Here is a 23367-nt window from a genome sequence, read left to right as displayed (position 1 = left end):
TTTCATCTTTTCATTCAATTTTCGCCTTAGTCTGGTAGAATCCGGATCTAAACAGGCTATGGACTTAATGCATAGTCTAAAGTCGGCTTGGACCTGGGTCATACCGGAGAAGACGAGCATGAAACAGATTCCGACATAATTTCGTTGACAGGCGACTGATTGGGCAGGGGTGATTCCCACCTGATCAGGATGGCCTTGTGCTAACGAGTTTTACCGTTGTCTCGATACGTGTCGTGCCGTCACCATTAATCTAAAAACTTAGAAATTTAACAAACATGATAATCAAAGAACAAGCGTCGCTGACCGAGTGGCCGTCCGATCGGACAACCACCCTATCAGGAGACACTTACCTTCATCTTGAAACTTTCAAAAACTCCTGGTAAACAATAAAAACTCGGAAGCCTGATCGAATGGCAACCCGATCGGACAGCAGTCCGATCGAACATCCATCCGATTGGGATGTCCAGTTTACATACCATCCGATCGGACAAGCCACCCTGGTTCCTCTCATATGATTCTCACCCGGATGAGTGGCAACCAGATCAGATGGCCATCCGATCGGGCAGCCATTGTCACCTCACAAACACAAGGGTCATCCGACCGACTGACCATCCGATCGGACAGCCAGCCGATCCAGGGACTAGTTTAACACTATGATTCGATCTCGATACTCCGCCCGACTCTTATGCTATTATAATCTAATCAGGCAAATACTAAAAAGAGCTCCCTTTGATCCAATAGCAGTTCATACTGTTAAGCAATCACTCTGAGTATACTCGATCCCCTTTTACTTTAAACTTTTGGGGTGTAACATGTATTCTATGAAACTTAAAAATGAATCTTTGAAACTTATACTCTATCCTATGTGAAACTTGTGATTCTTGATTCTTGACTCTTTGTGCTATGTGACGTTTAATCCAGAGTGTGTAGTTCCGCCTTAACAATAGTAGCACTATAAGGGGTGCACATCTCCCATTATTCTTCGGGGGGTATTGTTAGGAGGATTCTAGTTTACCTTGAGTCTTGGGTAAACACTAAAGCATCGGGATACTTGGGCTATCACTGCGTGGACTGCGACACTAGCACGACTGAAACTATTTTTATATACTTACACTGTGGATATGAGTTGTTTTAATGTATTATTCTAGTATCAAACTTGTATACTCGCCAATACTTTTGTATTGATATTTTAAAACATGTTGCAGGCTCATAGGTTGCTGTGGAACTCATGGAAAACAAGCTAGGATGATGCCTAGAAACACCACCTAGTTAATCTAAGATTTTTGAACAATATTGATGATGTAAATCGGTTGGGGTGTGACAGATTGGTATCAGAGCCATAACTATAGGGAATTAGGATAAGTAGGAATACTTGCCCTAGTCTATAGTCTTAGGAACTTGATTCTTATTTGTTGTTTAAAACTTATGCATTCTACCGTATCTGCTTCCTAACAGCACATGTTCCTATTAAACTTACATGCCTTTCCTAAGGCTGCTATAATATACACTTTATACTACGAAGACGCTGTTACACAGTGTTTATTTTTAGCATGAGATTTGCCCAGAGGATAGGAGTGACATCCGAACCTTGATGGGAAATCTCCATATTATTCCAGTAGGCCTTATCTGCGGCTAGGTGCCCGCGCTAGCTAGGGTACGATGTTGTCAAGTTAGAGGTGAAACTCAAACCTTGATAACTAGTCCCACTCCTTGATGTTTTCATGTCTCGCCAAAGTCGCGTGACTTCCAATCAATTGAGTGCGTGAAGTGACTAAAAGAACGAATATCGTAGGCCTAACATCGATGACGTATTTGTCTAAGTAAGTCAGGGCACGCTACCTCAATTCGAAAGGGGTTCGAATCACTTTGGTTAGTCGCCGTTCCTCTACCCGGAACCATCCTATATTTTAAAAGCCCATCTTATTTTTATGTTATCTCAATTTTATGAATGTGGTTTCATCTATGACGTTTTAAACTTAATTCTTCGTTTATTTAGAAATGCTTTTTACGCAAATCTGCACGTTGTCCGCAATAAAAAACATTAATTCTAATCTCAGATCAAACTAAATTTATGAAGTTTTACTCTATATGTAATCTATGTGGTAAACATGATCGACTATGGTATGATATGTTGTGGTGTGAAACACTAAGATGAGACGGAAGTACGGGACAGAAGTGGTGTGTCCGAAGCATGGTGGATACGCCGCTGGTACTTCCTATATATAAGCGCTTCCGGCATATTACCAACTTCCGTACCAAGTGCCATGCGAGATTTAGTGTTTGTAGACCATTGTGGAAAGTCTATGTAATCTACGGAATGTCTATGTAATCTATGGAACGTCTACGCAATCTATGAGCAGACTAAGTAATCTATGAAAATTCTAGCATGATCTATAGTTATTCTAATGTGTTAATCTATGATAATCTAGCGAGTTAAACTATTTGAGCTAATCCTTGATGATCCGTCTTGTCTATTAATCTAATCTATGATCATCTATCTGGTTAAGCCTATGTTAAACTACCTACTTGAGTAAGCTATGATAATCTTTCAATATTATCTATGTCAATCTAGGAAGTGATCTATGATAAGCTGCTTGAGTATGCTCCGCTGATCTATTTTATGTGATTTATTTGAGTAATTTATGAGTAATCTACGATAATCTATTAAACTATGTGAATATATGATGATGATAATGATGGGTATGTTGAGTGTTACGATACGTAGCCTGACACCGAGTACGAGGAAGGGCGATGTGCCCGAAGCGTGGTAGATACGCCGCTGGTACTTCCTATATATAAGAGTTTCTGACATGTTGACCAAACTTCGTACAACGTGCCATGTGAAGGTCGTGCGTTTGTGGTGTTAGTCTATCTCGTATCTTAATCCTTTAATCAATTGTGAGTGAATCTTTATTATGGGACTTCGTAACCTAGACTTATACAATCCTTATGTGGGAACTCGTAGATGTCTACTCGAAGACTCTCTGACAACCTAAGGAAATCAAGGGAGAAGTCCCAGAAAAAGATGATGTCATTCATGGACGACCAGATCGCTCGGGTCGTGCCAAAGATTGTTTCTGAACTTCAAGGATCTACCACTCCTCCATCCTCTGTGGACTCTAAGGTAGAGAAGCCGACAACTACCAAGTTCAACTACAAACACTTCGTCTCCTGCAATCCCAAGCCGTTTACGGGCAGTGATGGGGTGACAGCTATGCTGGAGTGGTTCGACAGTATAGAGGTCACCTTCATCAACAGTGAATGCCCTGAGCCTTTGAAAACCAGGAGTACAACTGGAGTGTTTTAGGGTAGGGCTTTGGAATGGTGGTCCAATGAAAGAAACATCCGTACAAATGAGGCAGCCTATGCTCTCCTGTGGGCCGAGGTGCGAGAACTCATGATGCTCGAGTTCTGTCCTCCCCATGAGCAACTCAAGCTCGAAGAAGAATTTTGACACTTAAAGCAAGTTGGTGATGACAACATGGCGTATACTACCCGGTTCAAGCAGCTAAGTTTTATCGTTCCTCACTTGGTTTCGACTCCTAAGCGGATGATAACCAAGTATATCAATGGTCTGCCTCCTGCTATGCGTGACTCAATCGAAGCAGCTCAGCTAGGATCTATTGAGGAAGTCTACCGTCTCGCGGCTAGTCTCAACAACAATCGTGTACGTGACAAGCAGTTTGCTACCCCTGCTCCTTCGAAGTCTGCAAATCAAGTCACTCAGCAGCCGAGTGGCAGCAAGAACAAGAAACGGAAAGCTCAGGGCTCAGGATGTAATGCTATTACTCCTACTGCTAACCCTGCAGCAAAACCTGCTCCTACTCCTGCTGCTACTAACCCTGCTGCTCCCGAAGCAAAGAAGCAATACACTGGGTTTTATCCCAAGTGTGCGACATGCAACTTTCATCATCCTGCTACTTCTGCATGCCGATTGTGTACCAACTGTAACCACTATGGTCACACGGCTCCTTACTGTCGTCAAGCTAATCCTGCTCCTCAAGCTCAGCAAGCTCTTGCTCCACCAGCACAAGCAGCTCTTCCAGCTCCTCCTCTTCAGAACCCAGGGCCGATCAATGCAGTTCGGGCATGCTTTCACTATGGGGATACAACTCACCTTCGCAATCGTTGCCCCTAGCTGAACCAGGATCAACCAGTAGCCGCTCGTGGACGAGCGTTTAACCTCAATGCTAATCAGGCTCGCAACAACAATGACGTGGTGAATGGTATGTTTCTCGTTAATAATCTATATGCTTCGATCCTATTTTATACTGGTGCCGATAAGAGTTTTGCGTCCGTGGAATTCGAGTCTTTGTTAAATTATACACGCTCTAAGTTACCTGAGTCGTTCACTGTTGAGGTCGCTAATGGTAAGTCGATTCTTATGAATTATATTATGCGTGATTGTTCCTTGATTCTTAATGATCACATATTCTCTATTGATCTTATCCCAATGCGTTTGGGTAGTTTTGATGTCATTATCGGTATGGATTGGTTGCGTAAGAACCATGCCGAAATTGTGTGTCACGAAAAGCTTGTCCGTCTCACTCTTCCGTCTGGTGATCTTTTACATGTCTATGGGGACCGACCTTCGAAGGGACTAAGGCTGATGTCATGCACACAAGCGAGCAGAAGTTTACGTAAACAGAACCCTGCCTTCTTGGCCCACGTAGTGGAACAAAAGGGCAAAGGGAAGAACATAAGCGATGTTCCAGTTGTGTGTGACTTTCCTGATGTCTTTCCTGAGGATCTACCCGGTCTTTCTCCTCCCAGATCTGTTGATTTTCGTATTGATCTCGTACCTGGTGTGACTCCTGTCGCCAGGGCTCCTTACCGTCTTGCACCTGTCGAAATGCAAGAGTTATCTAGCCAGCTACAGGAACTGCTCGATAAAGGTTTTATTCGTCCAAGTACCTCCCCGTGGGGTGCTCCCGTGTTATTTGTCAAGAAGAAGGATGGTGCGTTTCGTATGTGTATCGACTACCGTGAACTTAATAAGCTTACTGTGAAAAATCGTTACCCGTTGCCCCGTATTGATGACCTATTTGACCAACTGCAAGGCGCGTCGTGTTTCTCTAAGATTGACCTACGTTCTGTATATCATCAACTAAGTGTTCTCGAAGATGATATTCCTAAAACTGCGTTTCGTACTCGATATGGGCACTACGAGTTCGTAGTCATGCCGTTTGGCCTGACCAACACACTTGCAGTGTTCATAGACCTGATGAACCGTGTCTGTAAACCTTATTTGGATCGTTTAATGCCACGTATCGCACCCTGTCTGTTCCTGTCGCATCCTGATTAACCCTAATGACTTGATGACACTAAAATCATCAACATTTTTCTTCAAAATTCGTTAATTATGTGTGATCAAACGACGCAATCCAAACTTTAGCTTGACTTAATCACCTGGCTTAAGTATGAACTCAATTTAATAGCTTAACTGAACCTTCATTGATGGGAAAATAAACATGACCCGACCAAAAACGGTATACAACAATTTCGAAATCAAACTGTGTATGGACAAACTTTCCCAAGTTGAATAAACCTATGAGCTAGGATGCAAACGAATAAGGTATTCTAAATGCAATCAAAACAACCCCAAAACAATATAAAAGTAAGTGTAAAGAGACACTAAATTTTAGGTGGAAAACCTCCACAATATGAGAGCAAAAACCATACAACTACTATAGCCGCTTTAAATTCACTATCACTAATATTTAGGGGCATAGAGTTTACTCGAGGTAAACTAGAGACATACAATAATCACCACGTACACTAGAGACATACAAACAAATTATTTTAAGTGTATGAAATAAATAAATAAATGAAGATGAGTAAAAGGTATAATAACAAAGAATTACTGTCTTTCACTCTTCAAAAAAACCAAGAATGAATCCCACACGTTTTCCTTCGCTTTCTTCTTTTGCGTCGGCAGAAGAACCCACAAAAACCTTCAAACTCCTTTTCTTTTGTTTTAGTGTATTCAAATAATTGTAGCAAGCACATCCAAGGAATAATTGTTTTCAAGCTTTTTGTCTTTTTGTTTTTTAATTTTCTTTATACCCTATACCTATACCTAGCGAGGTTAAAAAAAAAATAGATATCTAAAAACCGGATAATCCAAAATTTTGAATTCATTTCCTTCGTTTTCTTCTTTTGCGTCGGCACAAGAACCCACAAAAACCTACAAACTCCTTTTCTTTTGTTTTCGTGTATCCAAATAATTGTAGCAAGCACATCCAAGGAATAATTGTTTTCAAGCTTTTTGTCTTCTTGTTTTTTTTATTTTCTTTATACCGTACACCTATACCTAGCGAGGTTCAAAAAAAAATTTAGATATCCGAAAACCGGATAATTCGAATCTTCCAATTCGGGATCGGATATTGACTTCTAAAAATTTCGGATAATCGAATTATCCGAGATCCGAAAACAAATTTTTTTAAATATATATAATTTTATGAGCAGTATATATAGTTTGAAATATTGTAAAAATAGATAAATTATCGGATTTGGGTGTGGATTTATGAATGTTTTTTTTTTCAATGTTGTAAATTTGGAAATTTTAATTTATGTTTAGTTTTAATCTATATATAAAACAATTTTTTTGATATGAATTTTATAAATTCAGATATCCATTTAGATATCCAAATTTGTATTCGAAAATCAGATATCCGAAATTTCAAGTATGTATTCGGATATTAATATTCACTACCCGAAATTTTTGGACATCGGCTTTTCGGATATCCGAAAACCAGATAATCCGATTTTGAACACCCCTACCTATACCCATCTAATTAGATATAAAAATAAACAAAATTCATGATGCAAACTAAGTTTTGAATACCTTGAGAACATTAATACTTAACCAAGTTTGTTGGAAATTTCGAATTAAAAGAAGATTCCTTTGCGTGCAAGGCGAGGAAACATGGAGTAGATAATTATAGAATATTTAAACGTGTTTAGGTTTAATTATTTAGTGATAATTATCATGTCCAAAATAATAGGTTTATTAGCAATCCTAGTTATAGTCTAATAGGAGTGTTTAGATTATAAATACCATGCTTTGGGTATTAGTGATTGTAATTCAAGTTTTGAGTCAGTTTCTTGAATAATAATAATAAACGTTTGGGTGTTAGCCAAATACTTTGAAATTTCCGATTTCAATTTCCGTCCGATACCGATTTATCTTGAATTGGTATCAGAGCGACCTGGGAGATATCACGTACCTGCGATTGAGTTTGGGATCAAGGGTAACTCGCCGGAAGTTTGAGTTCAAGGATCGGCAGGTTGGAAACGATTCAAGCAACCGTTGATTCTCCTGTCGTCTGATCGAAAGCAGGTTGGAAGCAGTTCTTTGAACTGTTGATTGTCCTGCGCAAACCGATCTAGAACCAAGCAATACGCCGGCCAGAGTTAGAAAGAATCGGATTGCAGCTGCTTACCCGTAAAAGATCTGGATCGAAGGAGGAAACAAGCTGAGCGTGGAGGCCGTTCTTGTTTCTGTTGTCGTCAGAACTAAAGGGGAAGCAACAAAGGGTTTTCATTGGATTTTTTTTGGGTCAGTTGTTAAAGGCCCAAATCGAATACATAAAAGTCCAATTTAATTCCAAAGTGTGGTGCTTTTGTTCGAGAACAGTAGATCACATTCTTTGCTTTGGATTATTTATTAAGTCCAAAACAAATTAGTTTTATTTATTTTTCGGGTTCGTGTTAGAAGTGGAATTCGGGAAGTAAACGTGTAGACTGGAGGAGACTGAACCAGTTACACCGGGTCCGTTTAATCTTACGTATAGTCGACGAAAGAAAAATATGGTTGGAAGTGATGGCGGTAGCAGCTCGAATACCGAGAAATCGGTTCCAAATTCAACAGCGCTTCAATGCCCGATGTTGAATAAGGTTAATTATACTATTTGGGTGTTGTGTATCCGTGCGATTTTTAACGTTCATGGTGTGTGGGAGGCCATTGAACCCGGAACTGAAACCGATGTGAAGAAAAACAATATGGCGGTTGCCTTGTTGTTTCAATCCATACCGGAAGAACAGATCTTGCAAGTTGGTAATATGAAGACGGCAAAAGAGATGTGGGATGCACTGAAAGCGCATCATCTGGGAGCCGATCGGGTACGTGAAGCAAGACTACAGACACTCATGTCAGAATTTGAGGCGTTAAAGATGAAGGATTCTAGCACAGTTGATGAGTTTTCTAGCCAGTTAACAGGTATGTCTTCAAAAGCGGCGTCTCTCGGTTCTATAATAGAGGAACAAAGGATCGTGAAAAAGTTTCTTAGTGGTTTACCAAGGCGGTTCATCCATATGGTAGCCTCAGTTGAGCAACTTGTGGATCTAAAAACAGTCGCATTCGACAATGTTGTTGGTCGAATAAAGGCGTATGAAGAACGAATAAAAGATGAAGAATTGTTGTCGGATAATCAAGGTACTCAAACAAAACTAATGTTTAATAATTCTAATGCCTCTTCAAGTTCTAGACAGACTTCACGCGATTCGAGTAGGGGACGCGGGAAAGGCTGGAACCGTGGACGTGGTGGTGGTGGACGCGGTCGAAACCAATCCGGTCAAAATCGCGGGTCATAAAACGGGTCCAACGAAGGGGATAAACAACAAGGAAAGAAGGATTATTCGAAGGTTTAATGCTTTCGATGCGACAAATTCGGTCCGTCTTGATGTCCAGAGCGAAAGAAAGAGAAACAAGCAAACTTGATCGATGCGGAATAAATTGACCCGTCTTTGTTTATGGTGCAAGATGTTCAAGAAATCGTTTACTTGAATGAAGAAAAGGTCATTCCAAAAAATTACGAGAGCGGTTCGGAAGAAAAAGACTTGTGGTATTTGGATAATGGTGCGAGTAACCATATGACAGGTAATATATCTTTTTTCTCTGAATTAAATAAGCGTGTTGGTGGCAAAGTTAAATTCAGGGATGGTTCTCAAGTCGAAATATGCGGGAAAGGGTCTATATTACTATTGGGTAAAATGGGGGAGCAAAGGTTATTGACCGATATTTATTATATCCCTAGTTTACGTAGTAATATAATTAGTCTCGGTCAAGCAACGGAGTGTGGATGTGATATTCGTATGAAAGACGATTATTTATTAATGCGTGACGCTCAAGGCAAGGTATTAATGAATGTTACTCGATCTAAAAATCGTCTTTATACGATTAAATTAAAAGTTGGAAAACCCGTTTGTTTGAAAGCTCGGATTGATAATGAAAATTGGTTATGGCACGCGAGACTTGGTCACCTAAATTTCGAGTCCATGAAACAAATGGTGAATAAAGATATGGTCGTGGGGATGCCAAAAATCAATCATGAAAATCAAATGTGTGATTCGTGCCTAGTCGGGAAGCATACGAGACAATCTTTTCCGAAGACGGCGTCGTTCCGGGCAACGCGTGCCTTGGAACTTATTCATGGAGACTTATTCGGACAATTCGGGATCGGATATTGACTTCTAAAAATTTCGGATAATCGAATTATCCGAGATCCGAAAACAAATTTTTTTAAATATATATAATTTTATGAGCAGTATATATAGTTTGAAATATTGTAAAAATAAATAAATTATCGGATTTGGGTGTGGATTTATGAATGTTTTTTTTTCAATGTTGTAAATTTGGAAATTTTAATTTATGTTTAATTTTAATCTATATATAAAACAATTTTTTTGATATGAATTTTATAAATTCAGATATCCATTTAGATATCCAAATCTGTATTCGAAAATCAGATATCCGAAATTTCGAATATGTATTCGGATATTAATATTCACTATCCGAAATTTTTGGATATCGGCTTTTCGGATATCCGAAAACCAGATAATCCGATTTTGAACACCCCTACCTATACCCATCTAATTAGATATAAAAATAAACAAAATTCGTGATACAAACTAAGTTTTGAATACCTTGAGAACATTAATACTTAACCAAGTTTGTTGGAAATTTCGAATTAAAAGAAGATTCCTTTGCGTGCAAGGCGAGGAAACATGGAGTAGATAATTATAGAATATTTAAACGTGTTTAGGTTTAATTATTTAGTGATAATTATCATGTCCAAAATAATAGGTTTATTAGCAATCCTAGTTATAGTCTAATAGGAGTGTTTAGATTATAAATACCATGCTTTGGGTATTAGTGATTGTAATTCAAGTTTTGAGTCAGTTTCTTGAATAATAATAAACGTTTGGGTGTTAGCCAAATACTTTGCAATTTCCGATTTCAATTTCCGTCCGATACCGATTTATTCGGATATTAATATTCACTATCCGAAATTTTTGGATATCGGCTTTTCGGATATCCGAAAACCAGATAATCCGATTTTGAACACCCCTACCTATACCCATCTAATTAGATATAAAAATAAACAAAATTCATGATGCAAACTAAGTTTTGAATACCTTGAGAACATTAATACTTAACCAAGTTTGTTGGAAATTTCGAATTAAAAGAAGATTCCTTTGTGTGCAAGGCGAGGAAACATGGAGTAGATAATTATAGAATATTTAAACGTGTTTAGGTTTAATTATTTAGTGATAATTATCATGTCCAAAATAATAGGTTTATTAGCAATCCTAGTTATAGTCTAATAGGAGTGTTTAGATTATAAATACCATGCTTTGGGTATTAGTGATTGTAATTCAAGTGTTGAGTCAGTTTCTTGAATAATAATAAACGTTTGGGTGTTAGCCAAATACTTTGCAATTTCCGATTTCAATTTCCGTCCGATACCGATTTATTCGGATATTAATATTCACTATCCGAAATTTTTGGATATCGGCTTTTCGGATATCCGAAAACCAGATAATCCGATTTTGAACACCCCTACCTATACCCATCTAATTAGATATAAAAATAAACAAAATTCATGATGCAAACTAAGTTTTGAATACCTTGAGAACATTAATACTTAACCAAGTTTGTTGGAAATTTCGAATTAAAAGAAGATTCCTTTGCGTGCAAGGCGAGGAAACATGGAGTAGATAATTATAGAATATTTAAACGTGTTTAGGTTTAATTATTTAGTGATAATTATCATGTCCAAAATAATAGGTTTATTAGCAATCCTAGTTATAGTCTAATAGGAGTGTTTAGATTATAAATACCATGCTTTGGGTATTAGTGATTGTAATTCAAGTTTTGAGTCAGTTTCTTGAATAATAATAAACGTTTGGGTGTTAGCCAAATACTTTGCAATTTCCGATTTCAATTTCCGTCCGATACCGATTTATTCGGATATTAATATTCACTATCCGAAATTTTTGGATATCGGCTTTTCGGATATCCGAAAACCAGATAATCCGATTTTGAACACCCCTACCTATACCCATCTAATTAGATATAAAAATAAACAAAATTCATGATGCAAACTAAGTTTTGAATACCTTGAGAACATTAATACTTAACCAAGTTTGTTGGAAATTTCGAATTAAAAGAAGATTCCTTTGCGTGCAAGGCGAGGAAACATGGAGTAGATAATTATAGAATATTTAAACGTGTTTAGGTTTAATTATTTAGTGATAATTATCATGTCCAAAATAATAGGTTTATTAGGAATCCTAGTTATAGTCTAATAAGAGTGTTTAGATTATAAATACCATGCTTTGGGTATTAGTGATTGTAATTCAAGTTTTGAGTCAGTTTCTTGAATAATAATAAACGTTTGGGTGTTAGCCAAATACTTTGCAATTTCCGATTTCAATTTCCGTCCGATACCGATTTATTCGGATATTAATATTCACTATCCGAAATTTTTGGATATCGGCTTTTCGGATATCCGAAAACCAGATAATCCGATTTTGAACACCCCTACCTATACCCATCTAATTAGATATAAAAATAAACAAAATTCATGATGCAAACTAAGTTTTGAATACCTTGAGAACATTAATACTTAACCAAGTTTGTTGGAAATTTCGAATTAAAAGAAGATTCCTTTGCGTGCAAGGCGAGGAAACATGGAGTAGATAATTATAGAATATTTAAACGTGTTTAGGTTTAATTATTTAGTGATAATTATCATGTCCAAAATAATAGGTTTATTAGCAATCCTAGTTATAGTCTAATAGGAGTGTTTAGATTATAAATACCATGCTTTGGGTATTAGTGATTGTAATTCAAATTTTGAGTCAGTTTCTTGAATAATAATAAACGTTTGGGTGTTAGCCAAATACTTTGCAATTTCCGATTTCAATTTCCGTCCGATACCGATTTATTCGGATATTAATATTCACTATCCGAAATTTTTGGATATCGGCTTTTCGGATATCCGAAAACCAGATAATCCGATTTTGAACACCCCTACCTATACCCATCTAATTAGATATAAAAATAAACAAAATTCATGATGCAAACTAAGTTTTGAATACCTTGAGAACATTAATACTTAACCAAGTTTGTTGGAAATTTCGAATTAAAAGAAGATTCCTTTGCGTGCAAGGCGAGGAAACATGGAGTAGATAATTATAGAATATTTAAACGTGTTTAGGTTTAATTATTTAGTGATAATTATCATGTCCAAAATAATAGGTTTATTAGCAATCCTAGTTATAGTCTAATAGGAGTGTTTAGATTATAAATACCATGCTTTGGGTATTAGTGATTGTAATTCAAGTTTTGAGTCAGTTTCTTGAATAATAATAAACGTTTGGGTGTTAGCCAAATACTTTGCAATTTCCGATTTCAATTTCCGTCCGATACCGATTTATTCGGATATTAATATTCACTATCCGAAATTTTTGGATATCGGCTTTTCGGATATCCGAAAACCAGATAATCCGATTTTGAACACCCCTACCTATACCCATCTAATTAGATATAAAAATAAACAAAATTCATGATGCAAACTAAGTTTTGAATACCTTGAGAACATTAATACTTAACCAAGTTTGTTAGAAATTTCGAATTAAAAGAAGATTCCTTTGCGTGCAAGGCGAGGAAACATGGAGTAGATAATTATAGAATATTTAAACGTGTTTAGGTTTAATTATTTAGTGATAATTATCATGTCCAAAATAATAGGTTTATTAGCAATCCTAGTTATAGTCTAATAGGAGTGTTTAGATTATAAATACCATGCTTTGGGTATTAGTGATTGTAATTCAAGTTTTGAGTCAGTTTCTTGAATAATAATAAACGTTTGGGTGTTAGCCAAATACTTTGCAATTTCCGATTTCAATTTCCGTCCGATACCGATTTATTCGGATATTAATATTCACTATCCGAAATTTTTGGATATCGGCTTTTCGGATATCCGAAAACCAGATAATCCGATTTTGAACACCCCTACCTATACCCATCTAATTAGATATAAAAATAAACAAAATTCATGATGCAAACTAAGTTTTGAATACCTTGAGAACATTAATACTTAACCAAGTTTGTTGGAAATTTCGAATTAAAAGAAGATTCCTTTGCGTGCAAGGCGAGGAAACATGGAGTAGATAATTATAGAATATTTAAACGTGTTTAGGTTTAATTATTTAGTGATAATTATCATGTCCAAAATAATAGGTTTATTAGCAATCCTAGTTATAGTCTAATAGGAGTGTTTAGATTATAAATACCATGCTTTGGGTATTAGTGATTGTAATTCAAGTGTTGAGTCAGTTTCTTGAATAATAATAAACGTTTGGGTGTTAGCCAAATACTTTGCAATTTCCGATTTCAATTTCCGTCCGATACCGATTTATTCGGATATTAATATTCACTATCCGAAATTTTTGGATATCGGCTTTTCGGATATCCGAAAACCAGATAATCCGATTTTGAACACCCCTACCTATACCCATCTAATTAGATATAAAAATAAACAAAATTCATGATGCAAACTAAGTTTTGAATACCTTGAGAACATTAATACTTAACCAAGTTTGTTGGAAATTTCGAATTAAAAGAAGATTCCTTTGCGTGCAAGGCGAGGAAACATGGAGTAGATAATTATAGAATATTTAAACGTGTTTAGGTTTAATTATTTAGTGATAATTATCATGTCCAAAATAATAGGTTTATTAGCAATCCTAGTTATAGTCTAATAGGAGTGTTTAGATTATAAATACCATGCTTTGGGTATTAGTGATTGTAATTCAAGTTTTGAGTCAGTTTCTTGAATAATAATAAACGTTTGGGTGTTAGCCAAATACTTTGCAATTTCCGATTTCAATTTCCGTCCGATACCGATTTATTCGGATATTAATATTCACTATCCGAAATTTTTGGATATCGGCTTTTCGGATATCCGAAAACCAGATAATCCGATTTTGAACACCCCTACCTATACCCATCTAATTAGATATAAAAATAAACAAAATTCATGATGCAAACTAAGTTTTGAATACCTTGAGAACATTAATACTTAACCAAGTTTGTTAGAAATTTCGAATTAAAAGAAGATTCCTTTGCGTGCAAGGCGAGGAAACATGGAGTAGATAATTATAGAATATTTAAACGTGTTTAGGTTTAATTATTTAGTGATAATTATCATGTCCAAAATAATAGGTTTATTAGCAATCCTAGTTATAGTCTAATAGGAGTGTTTAGATTATAAATACCATGCTTTGGGTATTAGTGATTGTAATTCAAGTTTTGAGTCAGTTTCTTGAATAATAATAAACGTTTGGGTGTTAGCCAAATACTTTGCAATTTCCGATTTCAATTTCCGTCCGATACCGATTTATTCGGATATTAATATTCACTATCCGAAATTTTTGGATATCGGCTTTTCGGATATCCGAAAACCAGATAATCCGATTTTGAACACCCCTACCTATACCCATCTAATTAGATATAAAAATAAACAAAATTCATGATGCAAACTAAGTTTTGAATACCTTGAGAACATTAATACTTAACCAAGTTTGTTGGAAATTTCGAATTAAAAGAAGATTCCTTTGCGTGCAAGGCGAGGAAACATGGAGTAGATAATTATAGAATATTTAAACGTGTTTAGGTTTAATTATTTAGTGATAATTATCATGTCCAAAATAATAGGTTTATTAGCAATCCTAGTTATAGTCTAATAGGAGTGTTTAGATTATAAATACCATGCTTTGGGTATTAGTGATTGTAATTCAAGTTTTGAGTCAGTTTCTTGAATAATAATAAACGTTTGGGTGTTAGCCAAATACTTTGCAATTTCCGATTTCAATTTCCGTCCGATACCGATTTATTCGGATATTAATATTCACTATCCGAAATTTTTGGATATCGGCTTTTCGGATATCCGAAAACCAGATAATCCGATTTTGAACACCCCTACCTATACCCATCTAATTAGATATAAAAATAAACAAAATTCATGATGCAAACTAAGTTTTGAATACCTTGAGAACATTAATACTTAACCAAGTTTGTTGGAAATTTCGAATTAAAAGAAGATTCCTTTGCGTGCAAGGCGAGGAAACATGGAGTAGATAATTATAGAATATTTAAACGTGTTTAGGTTTAATTATTTAGTGATAATTATCATGTCCAAAATAATAGGTTTATTAGCAATCCTAGTTATAGTCTAATAGGAGTGTTTAGATTATAAATACCATGCTTTGGGTATTAGTGATTGTAATTCAAGTTTTGAGTCAGTTTCTTGAATAATAATAAACGTTTGGGTGTTAGCCAAATACTTTGCAATTTCCGATTTCAATTTCCGTCCGATACCGATTTATTCGGATATTAATATTCACTATCCGAAATTTTTGGATATCGGCTTTTCGGATATCCGAAAACCAGATAATCCGATTTTGAACACCCCTACCTATACCCATCTAATTAGATATAAAAATAAACAAAATTCATGATGCAAACTAAGTTTTGAATACCTTGAGAACATTAATACTTAACCAAGTTTGTTAGAAATTTCGAATTAAAAGAAGATTCCTTTGCGTGCAAGGCGAGGAAACATGGAGTAGATAATTATAGAATATTTAAACGTGTTTAGGTTTAATTATTTAGTGATAATTATCATGTCCAAAATAATAGGTTTATTAGCAATCCTAGTTATAGTCTAATAGGAGTGTTTAGATTATAAATACCATGCTTTGGGTATTAGTGATTGTAATTCAAGTTTTGAGTCAGTTTCTTGAATAATAATAAACGTTTGGGTGTTAGCCAAATACTTTGCAATTTCCGATTTCAATTTCCGTCCGATACCGATTTATTCGGATATTAATATTCACTATCCGAAATTTTTGGATATCGGCTTTTCGGATATCCGAAAACCAGATAATCCGATTTTGAACACCCCTACCTATACCCATCTAATTAGATATAAAAATAAACAAAATTCATGATGCAAACTAAGTTTTGAATACCTTGAGAACATTAATACTTAACCAAGTTTGTTGGAAATTTCGAATTAAAAGAAGATTCCTTTGCGTGCAAGGCGAGGAAACATGGAGTAGATAATTATAGAATATTTAAACGTGTTTAGGTTTAATTATTTAGTGATAATTATCATGTCCAAAATAATAGGTTTATTAGCAATCCTAGTTATAGTCTAATAGGAGTGTTTAGATTATAAATACCATGCTTTGGGTATTAGTGATTGTAATTCAAGTTTTGAGTCAGTTTCTTGAATAATAATAAACGTTTGGGTGTTAGCCAAATACTTTGCAATTTCCGATTTCAATTTCCGTCCGATACCGATTTATTCGGATATTAATATTCACTATCCGAAATTTTTGGATATCGGCTTTTCGGATATCCGAAAACCAGATAATCCGATTTTGAACACCCCTACCTATACCCATCTAATTAGATATAAAAATAAACAAAATTCATGATGCAAACTAAGTTTTGAATACCTTGAGAACATTAATACTTAACCAAGTTTGTTGGAAATTTCGAATTAAAAGAAGATTCCTTTGCGTGCAAGGCGAGGAAACATGGAGTAGATAATTATAGAATATTTAAACGTGTTTAGGTTTAATTATTTAGTGATAATTATCATGTCCAAAATAATAGGTTTATTAGCAATCCTAGTTATAGTCTAATAGGAGTGTTTAGATTATAAATACCATGCTTTGGGTATTAGTGATTGTAATTCAAGTTTTGAGTCAGTTTCTTGAATAATAATAAACGTTTGGGTGTTAGCCAAATACTTTGCAATTTCCGATTTCAATTTCCGTCCGATACCGATTTATTCGGATATTAATATTCACTATCCGAAATTTTTGGATATCGGCTTTTCGGATATCCGAAAACCAGATAATCCGATTTTGAACACCCCTACCTATACCCATCTAATTAGATATAAAAATAAACAAAATTCATGATGCAAACTAAGTTTTGAATACCTTGAGAACATTAATACTTAACCAAGTTTGTTAGAAATTTCGAATTAAAAGAAGATTCCTTTGCGTGCAAGGCGAGGAAACATGGAGTAGATAATTATAGAATATTTAAACGTGTTTAGGTTTAATTATTTAGTGAGAATTATTATGTCCAAAATAATAGGTTTATTAGCAATCCTAGTTATAGTCTAATAGGAGTGTTTAGATTATAAATACCATGCTTTGGGTATTAGTGATTGTAATTCAAGTTTTGAGTCAGTTTCTTGAATAATAATAAACGTTTGGGTGTTAGCCAAATACTTTGCAATTTCCGATTTCAATTTCCGTCCGATACCGATTTATTCGGATATTAATATTCACTATCCGAAATTTTTGGATATCGGCTTTTCGGATATCCGAAAACCAGATAATCCGATTTTGAACACCCCTACCTATACCCATCTAATTAGATATAAAAATAAACAAAATTCATGATGCAAACTAAGTTTTGAATACCTTGAGAACATTAATACTTAACCAAGTTTGTTGGAAATTTCGAATTAAAAGAAGATTTCTTTGCGTGCAAGGCGAGGAAACATGGAGTAGATAATTATAGAATATTTAAACGTGTTTAGGTTTAATTATTTAGTGATAATTATCATGTCCAAAATAATAGGTTTATTAGCAATCCTAGTTATAGTCTAATAGGAGTGTTTAGATTATAAATACCATGCTTTGGGTATTAGTGATTGTAATTCAAGTTTTGAGTCAGTTTCTTGAATAATAATAAACGTTTGGGTGTTAGCCAAATACTTTGCAATTTCCGATTTCAATTTCCGTCTGATACCGATTTATTCGGATATTAATATTCACTATCCGAAATTTTTGGATATCGGCTTTTCGGATATCCGAAAACCAGATAATCCGATTTTGAACACCCCTACCTATACCCATCTAATTAGATATAAAAATAAACAAAATTCATGATGCAAACTAAGTTTTGAATACCTTGAGAACATTAATACTTAACCAAGTTTGTTGGAAATTTCGAATTAAAAGAAGATTCATTTGCGTGCAAGGCGAGGAAACATGGAGTAGATAATTATAGAATATTTAAACGTGTTTAGGTTTAATTATTTAGTGATAATTATCATGTCCAAAATAATAGGTTTATTAGCAATCCTAGTTATAGTCTAATAGGAGTGTTTAGATTATAAATACCATGCTTTGGGTATTAGTGATTGTAATTCCAGTTTTGAGTCAGTTTCTTGAATAATAATAAACGTTTGGGTGTTAGCCAAATACTTTGCAATTTCCGATTTCAATTTCCGTCCGATACCGATTTATTCGGATATTAATATTCACTATCCGAAATTTTTGGATATCGGCTTTTCGGATATCCGAAAACCAGATAATCCGATTTTGAACACCCCTACCTATACCCATCTAATTAGATATAAAAATAAACAAAATTCATGATGCAAACTAAGTTTTGAATACATTGAGAACATTAATACTTAACCAAGTTTGTTGGAAATTTCGAATTAAAAGAAGATTCCTTTGCGTGCAAGGCGAGGAAACATGGAGTAGATAATTATAGAATATTTAAACGTGTTTAGGTTTAATTATTTAGTGATAATTATCATGTCCAAAATAATAGGTTTATTAGCAATCCTAGTTATAGTCTAATAGGAGTGTTTAGATTATAAATACCATGCTTTGGGTATTAGTGATTGTAATTCAAGTTTTGAGTCAGTTTCTTGAATAATAATAAACGTTTGGGTGTTAGCCAAATACTTTGCAATTTCCGACTTCAATTTCCGTCCGATACCGATTTATTCGGATATTAATATTCACTATCCGAAATTTTTGGATATCGGCTTTTCGGATATCCGAAAACCAGATAATCCGATTTTGAACACCCCTACCTATACCCATCTAATTAGATATAAAAATAAACAAAATTCATGATGCAAACTAAGTTTTGAATACCTTGAGAACATTAATACTTAACCAAGTTTGTTGGAAATTTCGAATTAAAAGAAGATTCCTTTGCGTGCAAGGCGAGGAAACATGAAGTAGATAATTAAAGAATATTTAAACGTGTTTAGGTTTAATTATTTAGTGATAATTATCATGTCCAAAATAATAGGTTTATTAGCAATCCTAGTTATAGTCTAATAGGAGTGTTTAGATTATAAATACCATGCTTTGGGTATTAGTGATTGTAATTCAAGTGTTGAGTCAGTTTCTTGAATAATAATAAACGTTTGGGTGTTAGCCAAATACTTTGCAATTTCCGATTTCAATTTCCGTCCGATACCGATTTATCTTGAATTGGTATCAGAGCGACCTGGGAGATATCACGTACCTGCGATTGAGTTTGGGATCAAGGGTAACTCGCCGGAAGTTTGAGTTCAAGGATCGGCAGGTTGGAAACGGTTCAAGCAACCGTTGATTCTCCTGTCGTCTGATCGAAAGCAGATTGGAAGCAGTTCTTTGAACTGTTGATTGTCCTGCGCAAACCGATCTAGAACCAAGCAATACGCCGGCCAGAGTTAGAAAGAATCGGATTGCAGCTGCTTACCCGTGAAAGATCTGGATCGAAGGAGGAAACAAGCTGAGCGTGGAGGCCGTTCTTGTTTCTGTTGTCGTCAGAACTAAAGGGGAAGCAACAAAGGGTTTTCATTGGATTTTTTTTTGGGTCAGTTGTTAAAGGCCCAAATCGAATACATAAAAGTCCAATTTAATTCCAAAGTGTGGTGCTTTTGTTCGAGAACAGTAGATCACATTCTTTGCTTTGGATTATTTATTAAGTCCAAAACAAATTAGTTTTATTTATTTTTCGGGTTCGTGTTAGAAGTGGAATTCGGGAAGTAAACGTGTAGACTGGAGGAGACTGAACCAGTTACACCGGGTCCGTTTAATCTTACGTATAGTCGACGAAAGAAAAATATGGTTGGAAGTGATGGCGGTAGCAGCTTGAATACCGAGAAATCGGTTCCAAATTCAACAGCGCTTCAATGCCCGATGTTGAATAAGGTTAATTATACTATTTGGGTGTTGCGTATCCGCGCGATTTTTAACGTTCATGGTGTGTGGGAGGCCATTGAACCCGGAACTGAAACCGATGTGAAGAAAAACAATATGGCGATTGCCTTGTTGTTTCAATCCATACCGGAAGAACAGATCTTGCAAGTTGGTAATATGAAGACGGCAAAAGAGATGTGGGATGCACTGAAAGCGCGTCATCTGGGAGCCGATCGGGTACGTGAAGCAAGACTACAGACACTCATGTCAGAATTTGAGGCGTTAAAGATGAAGGATTCTAGCACAGTTGATGAGTTTTCTAGCCAGTTAACAGGTATGTCTTCAAAAGCGGCGTCTCTCGGTTCTATAATAGAGGAACAAAGGATCGTGAAAAAGTTTCTTAGTGGTTTACCAAGGCGGTTCATCCATATGGTAGCCTCAGTTGAGCAACTTGTGGATCTAAAAACAGTCGCATTCGACAATGTTGTTGGTCGAATAAAGGCGTATGAAGAACGAATAAAAGATGAAGAATTGTTGTCGGATAATCAAGGTACTCAAACAAAACTAATGTTTAATAATTCTAATGCCTCTTCAAGTTCTAGACAGACTTCACGCGATTCGAGTAGGGGACGCGGGAAAGGCTGGAACCGTGGACGTGGTGGTGGTGGACGCGGTCGAAACCAATCCGGTCAAAATCGCGGGTCACAAAACGGGTCCAACGAAGGGGATAAACAACAAGGAAAGAAGGATTATTCGAAGGTTCAATGCTTTCGATGCGACAAATTCGGTCCGTCTTGATGTCCAGAGCGAAAGAAAGAGAAACAAGCAAACTTGATCGATGCGGAAGAAATTGACCCGTCTTTGTTTATGGTGCAAGATGTTCAAGAAATCGTTTACTTGAATGAAGAAAAGGTCATTCCAAAAAATTACGAGAGCGGTTCGGAAGAAAAAGACTTGTGGTATTTGGATAATGGTGCGAGTAACCATATGACAGGTAATATATCTTTTTTCTCTGAATTAAATAAGCGTGTTGGTGGCAAAGTTAAATTCGGGGATGGTTCTCAAGTCGAAATATGCGGGAAAGGGTCTATATTACTATTGGGTAAAACGGGGGAGCAAAGGTTATTGACCGATATTTATTATATCCCTAGTTTACGTAGTAATATAATTAGTCTCGGTCAAGCAACGGAGTGTGGATGTGATATTCGTATGAAAGACGATTATTTATTAATGCGTGACGCTCAAGGCAAGGTATTAATGAATGTTACTCGATCTAAAAATCGTCTTTATACGATTAAATTAAAAGTTGGAAAACCCGTTTGTTTGAAAGCTCGGATTGATAATGAAAATTGGTTATGGCACGCGAGACTTGGTCACCTAAATTTCGAGTCCATGAAACAAATGGTGAATAAAGATATGGTCGTGGGGATGCCAAAAATCAATCATGAAAATCAAATGTGTGATTCGTGCCTAGTCGGGAAGCATACGAGACAATCTTTTCCGAAGACGGCGTCGTTCCGGGCAACGCGTGCCTTGGAACTTATTCATGGAGACTTATGCGGTCCAATTTCTCCGAGCACGATAGCGGGAAACAGGTATGTATTTGTCTTAGTTGATGATTTTTCACGTTTCATGTGGACTTTTCTTTTGAAGGAAAAAAGTGAAGCGTTTGAAACCTTCAAAAAGTTTAAAGTCATGATGGAAGTGGAAGTTAGTAGAAAAATCAAGACGTTTCGAACCGATCGAGGGGGAGAATTTACGTCTCATGAGTTCAATCGGTTCTGTGAAAACGAAGGGATTATTCGACACTTAATCGCTCCATATTCACCTCAACAAAACGGGGTGGTGGAGAGGCGAAACCGTACCTTAATGGAGATGACTCGAAGTATATTAAAAGCGCGACAAGTTCCTAATTTTATGTGGGGGGAGGTGGTGAGGCACTCAACCAATTTAATAAATAAAATTCCAACACGTGCGTTACACGAAGACAAAACACCGTACGAGATGTTAAAAGGAAAGAAACCGGATCTTCAATTTCTTAAGGTTTTCGGATGTGCCGCTTATTTGAAAATTGTTGGCAGGCATCTTCCAAAATTAGACGATCGTTCGACTCGTCTAGTTTATCTTGGAAGCGAAAAAGGTTCGAGGGCGTATCGTTTATACAATCCAACGACTCGAAAAATTGTTGTGGGTCGAGACGGGGATACGGAGTTTGATGAAACGCTTGGTTGGAATTGGGGAAAAAATATTGTTTTTAATGGCGAAGAGTCTCGCGAACCGGGTATGTTTTGGGTCGAGTTTGATGGCGTTATTGACACGGGAGATGGGTCGGTTAATACGGAGTCCAACGAATCTGACAGTGGATCACGAATGCAAACTGGGTCAGAATCAACCGGGTCAAGTAATACTGAGGGCCTATGTGGTGTTGATAATGTTAAAAATAATACTTGCCATGGATCAAATAATACAACATCAAATAATGATATGTTGGGCACATTATGCCCACATCGTGGACAACATGCCACCATTAAAGATTTTGTGGGCTCCTCAAATCCAAGTCAAAGTGATGATATTGTTTCTTACGATGAAGATCAGCAAGGCCCAATAAGGCATGAAGAGATGCAATCGGCTGGAATAAGAAGTGAATCACATGGCCAAAATATTAGAGGACAGACTCATACGGCTGAGAACAGAGCCGTGAATAGTAGAAATAATGAAAATAATATTTTTGTGACTCCGGATCCAATTGTTCGTAGATCGAATCGTGCTACGGTTACCCCGGTACGTTTTAATGATTACGTATTAAATTCGAGTACGATTGATGAAGATTTTTTATTGCTTACGGATGATGAACCGGTTCGCTTTGACGACGCAAAATCTAAACCGGAGTGGATGAAAGCAATGCGCGCAGAAATCGAATCAATTAATAAAAATAATACTTGGTCGTTAACCGAGTTACCACGCGGTGCAAAAGCGATTGGTTTGAAGTGGGTTTTCAAGGTTAAGCGAAACGCGGATGGCTCACTAAATAAACACAAGGCTAGACTCGTGGCA

The 23367-nt window shown here is 36.1% G+C and overlaps 1 protein-coding gene across 1 annotated transcript; it reads left to right on the top strand.

Annotated features, from left to right (window-relative positions):
- Positions 1–7812: 7812 nt before the first annotated feature.
- On the top strand, positions 7813–8595 carry LOC110867258. Its single transcript, XM_022116382.1, has one exon. The coding sequence runs from the start codon at positions 7813–7815 to the stop codon at positions 8593–8595; it is 783 nt and encodes a 260-aa protein (XP_021972074.1).
- Positions 8596–23367: the final 14772 nt, after the last annotated feature.

Source organism: Helianthus annuus, chromosome 7 (genome assembly GCF_002127325.2).
Source record: "Helianthus annuus cultivar XRQ/B chromosome 7, HanXRQr2.0-SUNRISE, whole genome shotgun sequence".
NCBI classification, from domain to species: Eukaryota; Viridiplantae; Streptophyta; class Magnoliopsida; order Asterales; family Asteraceae; genus Helianthus; species Helianthus annuus.
Note: the sequence above shows the minus strand (reverse complement) of the source record. Positions and strands in the feature narration are given on the sequence as shown.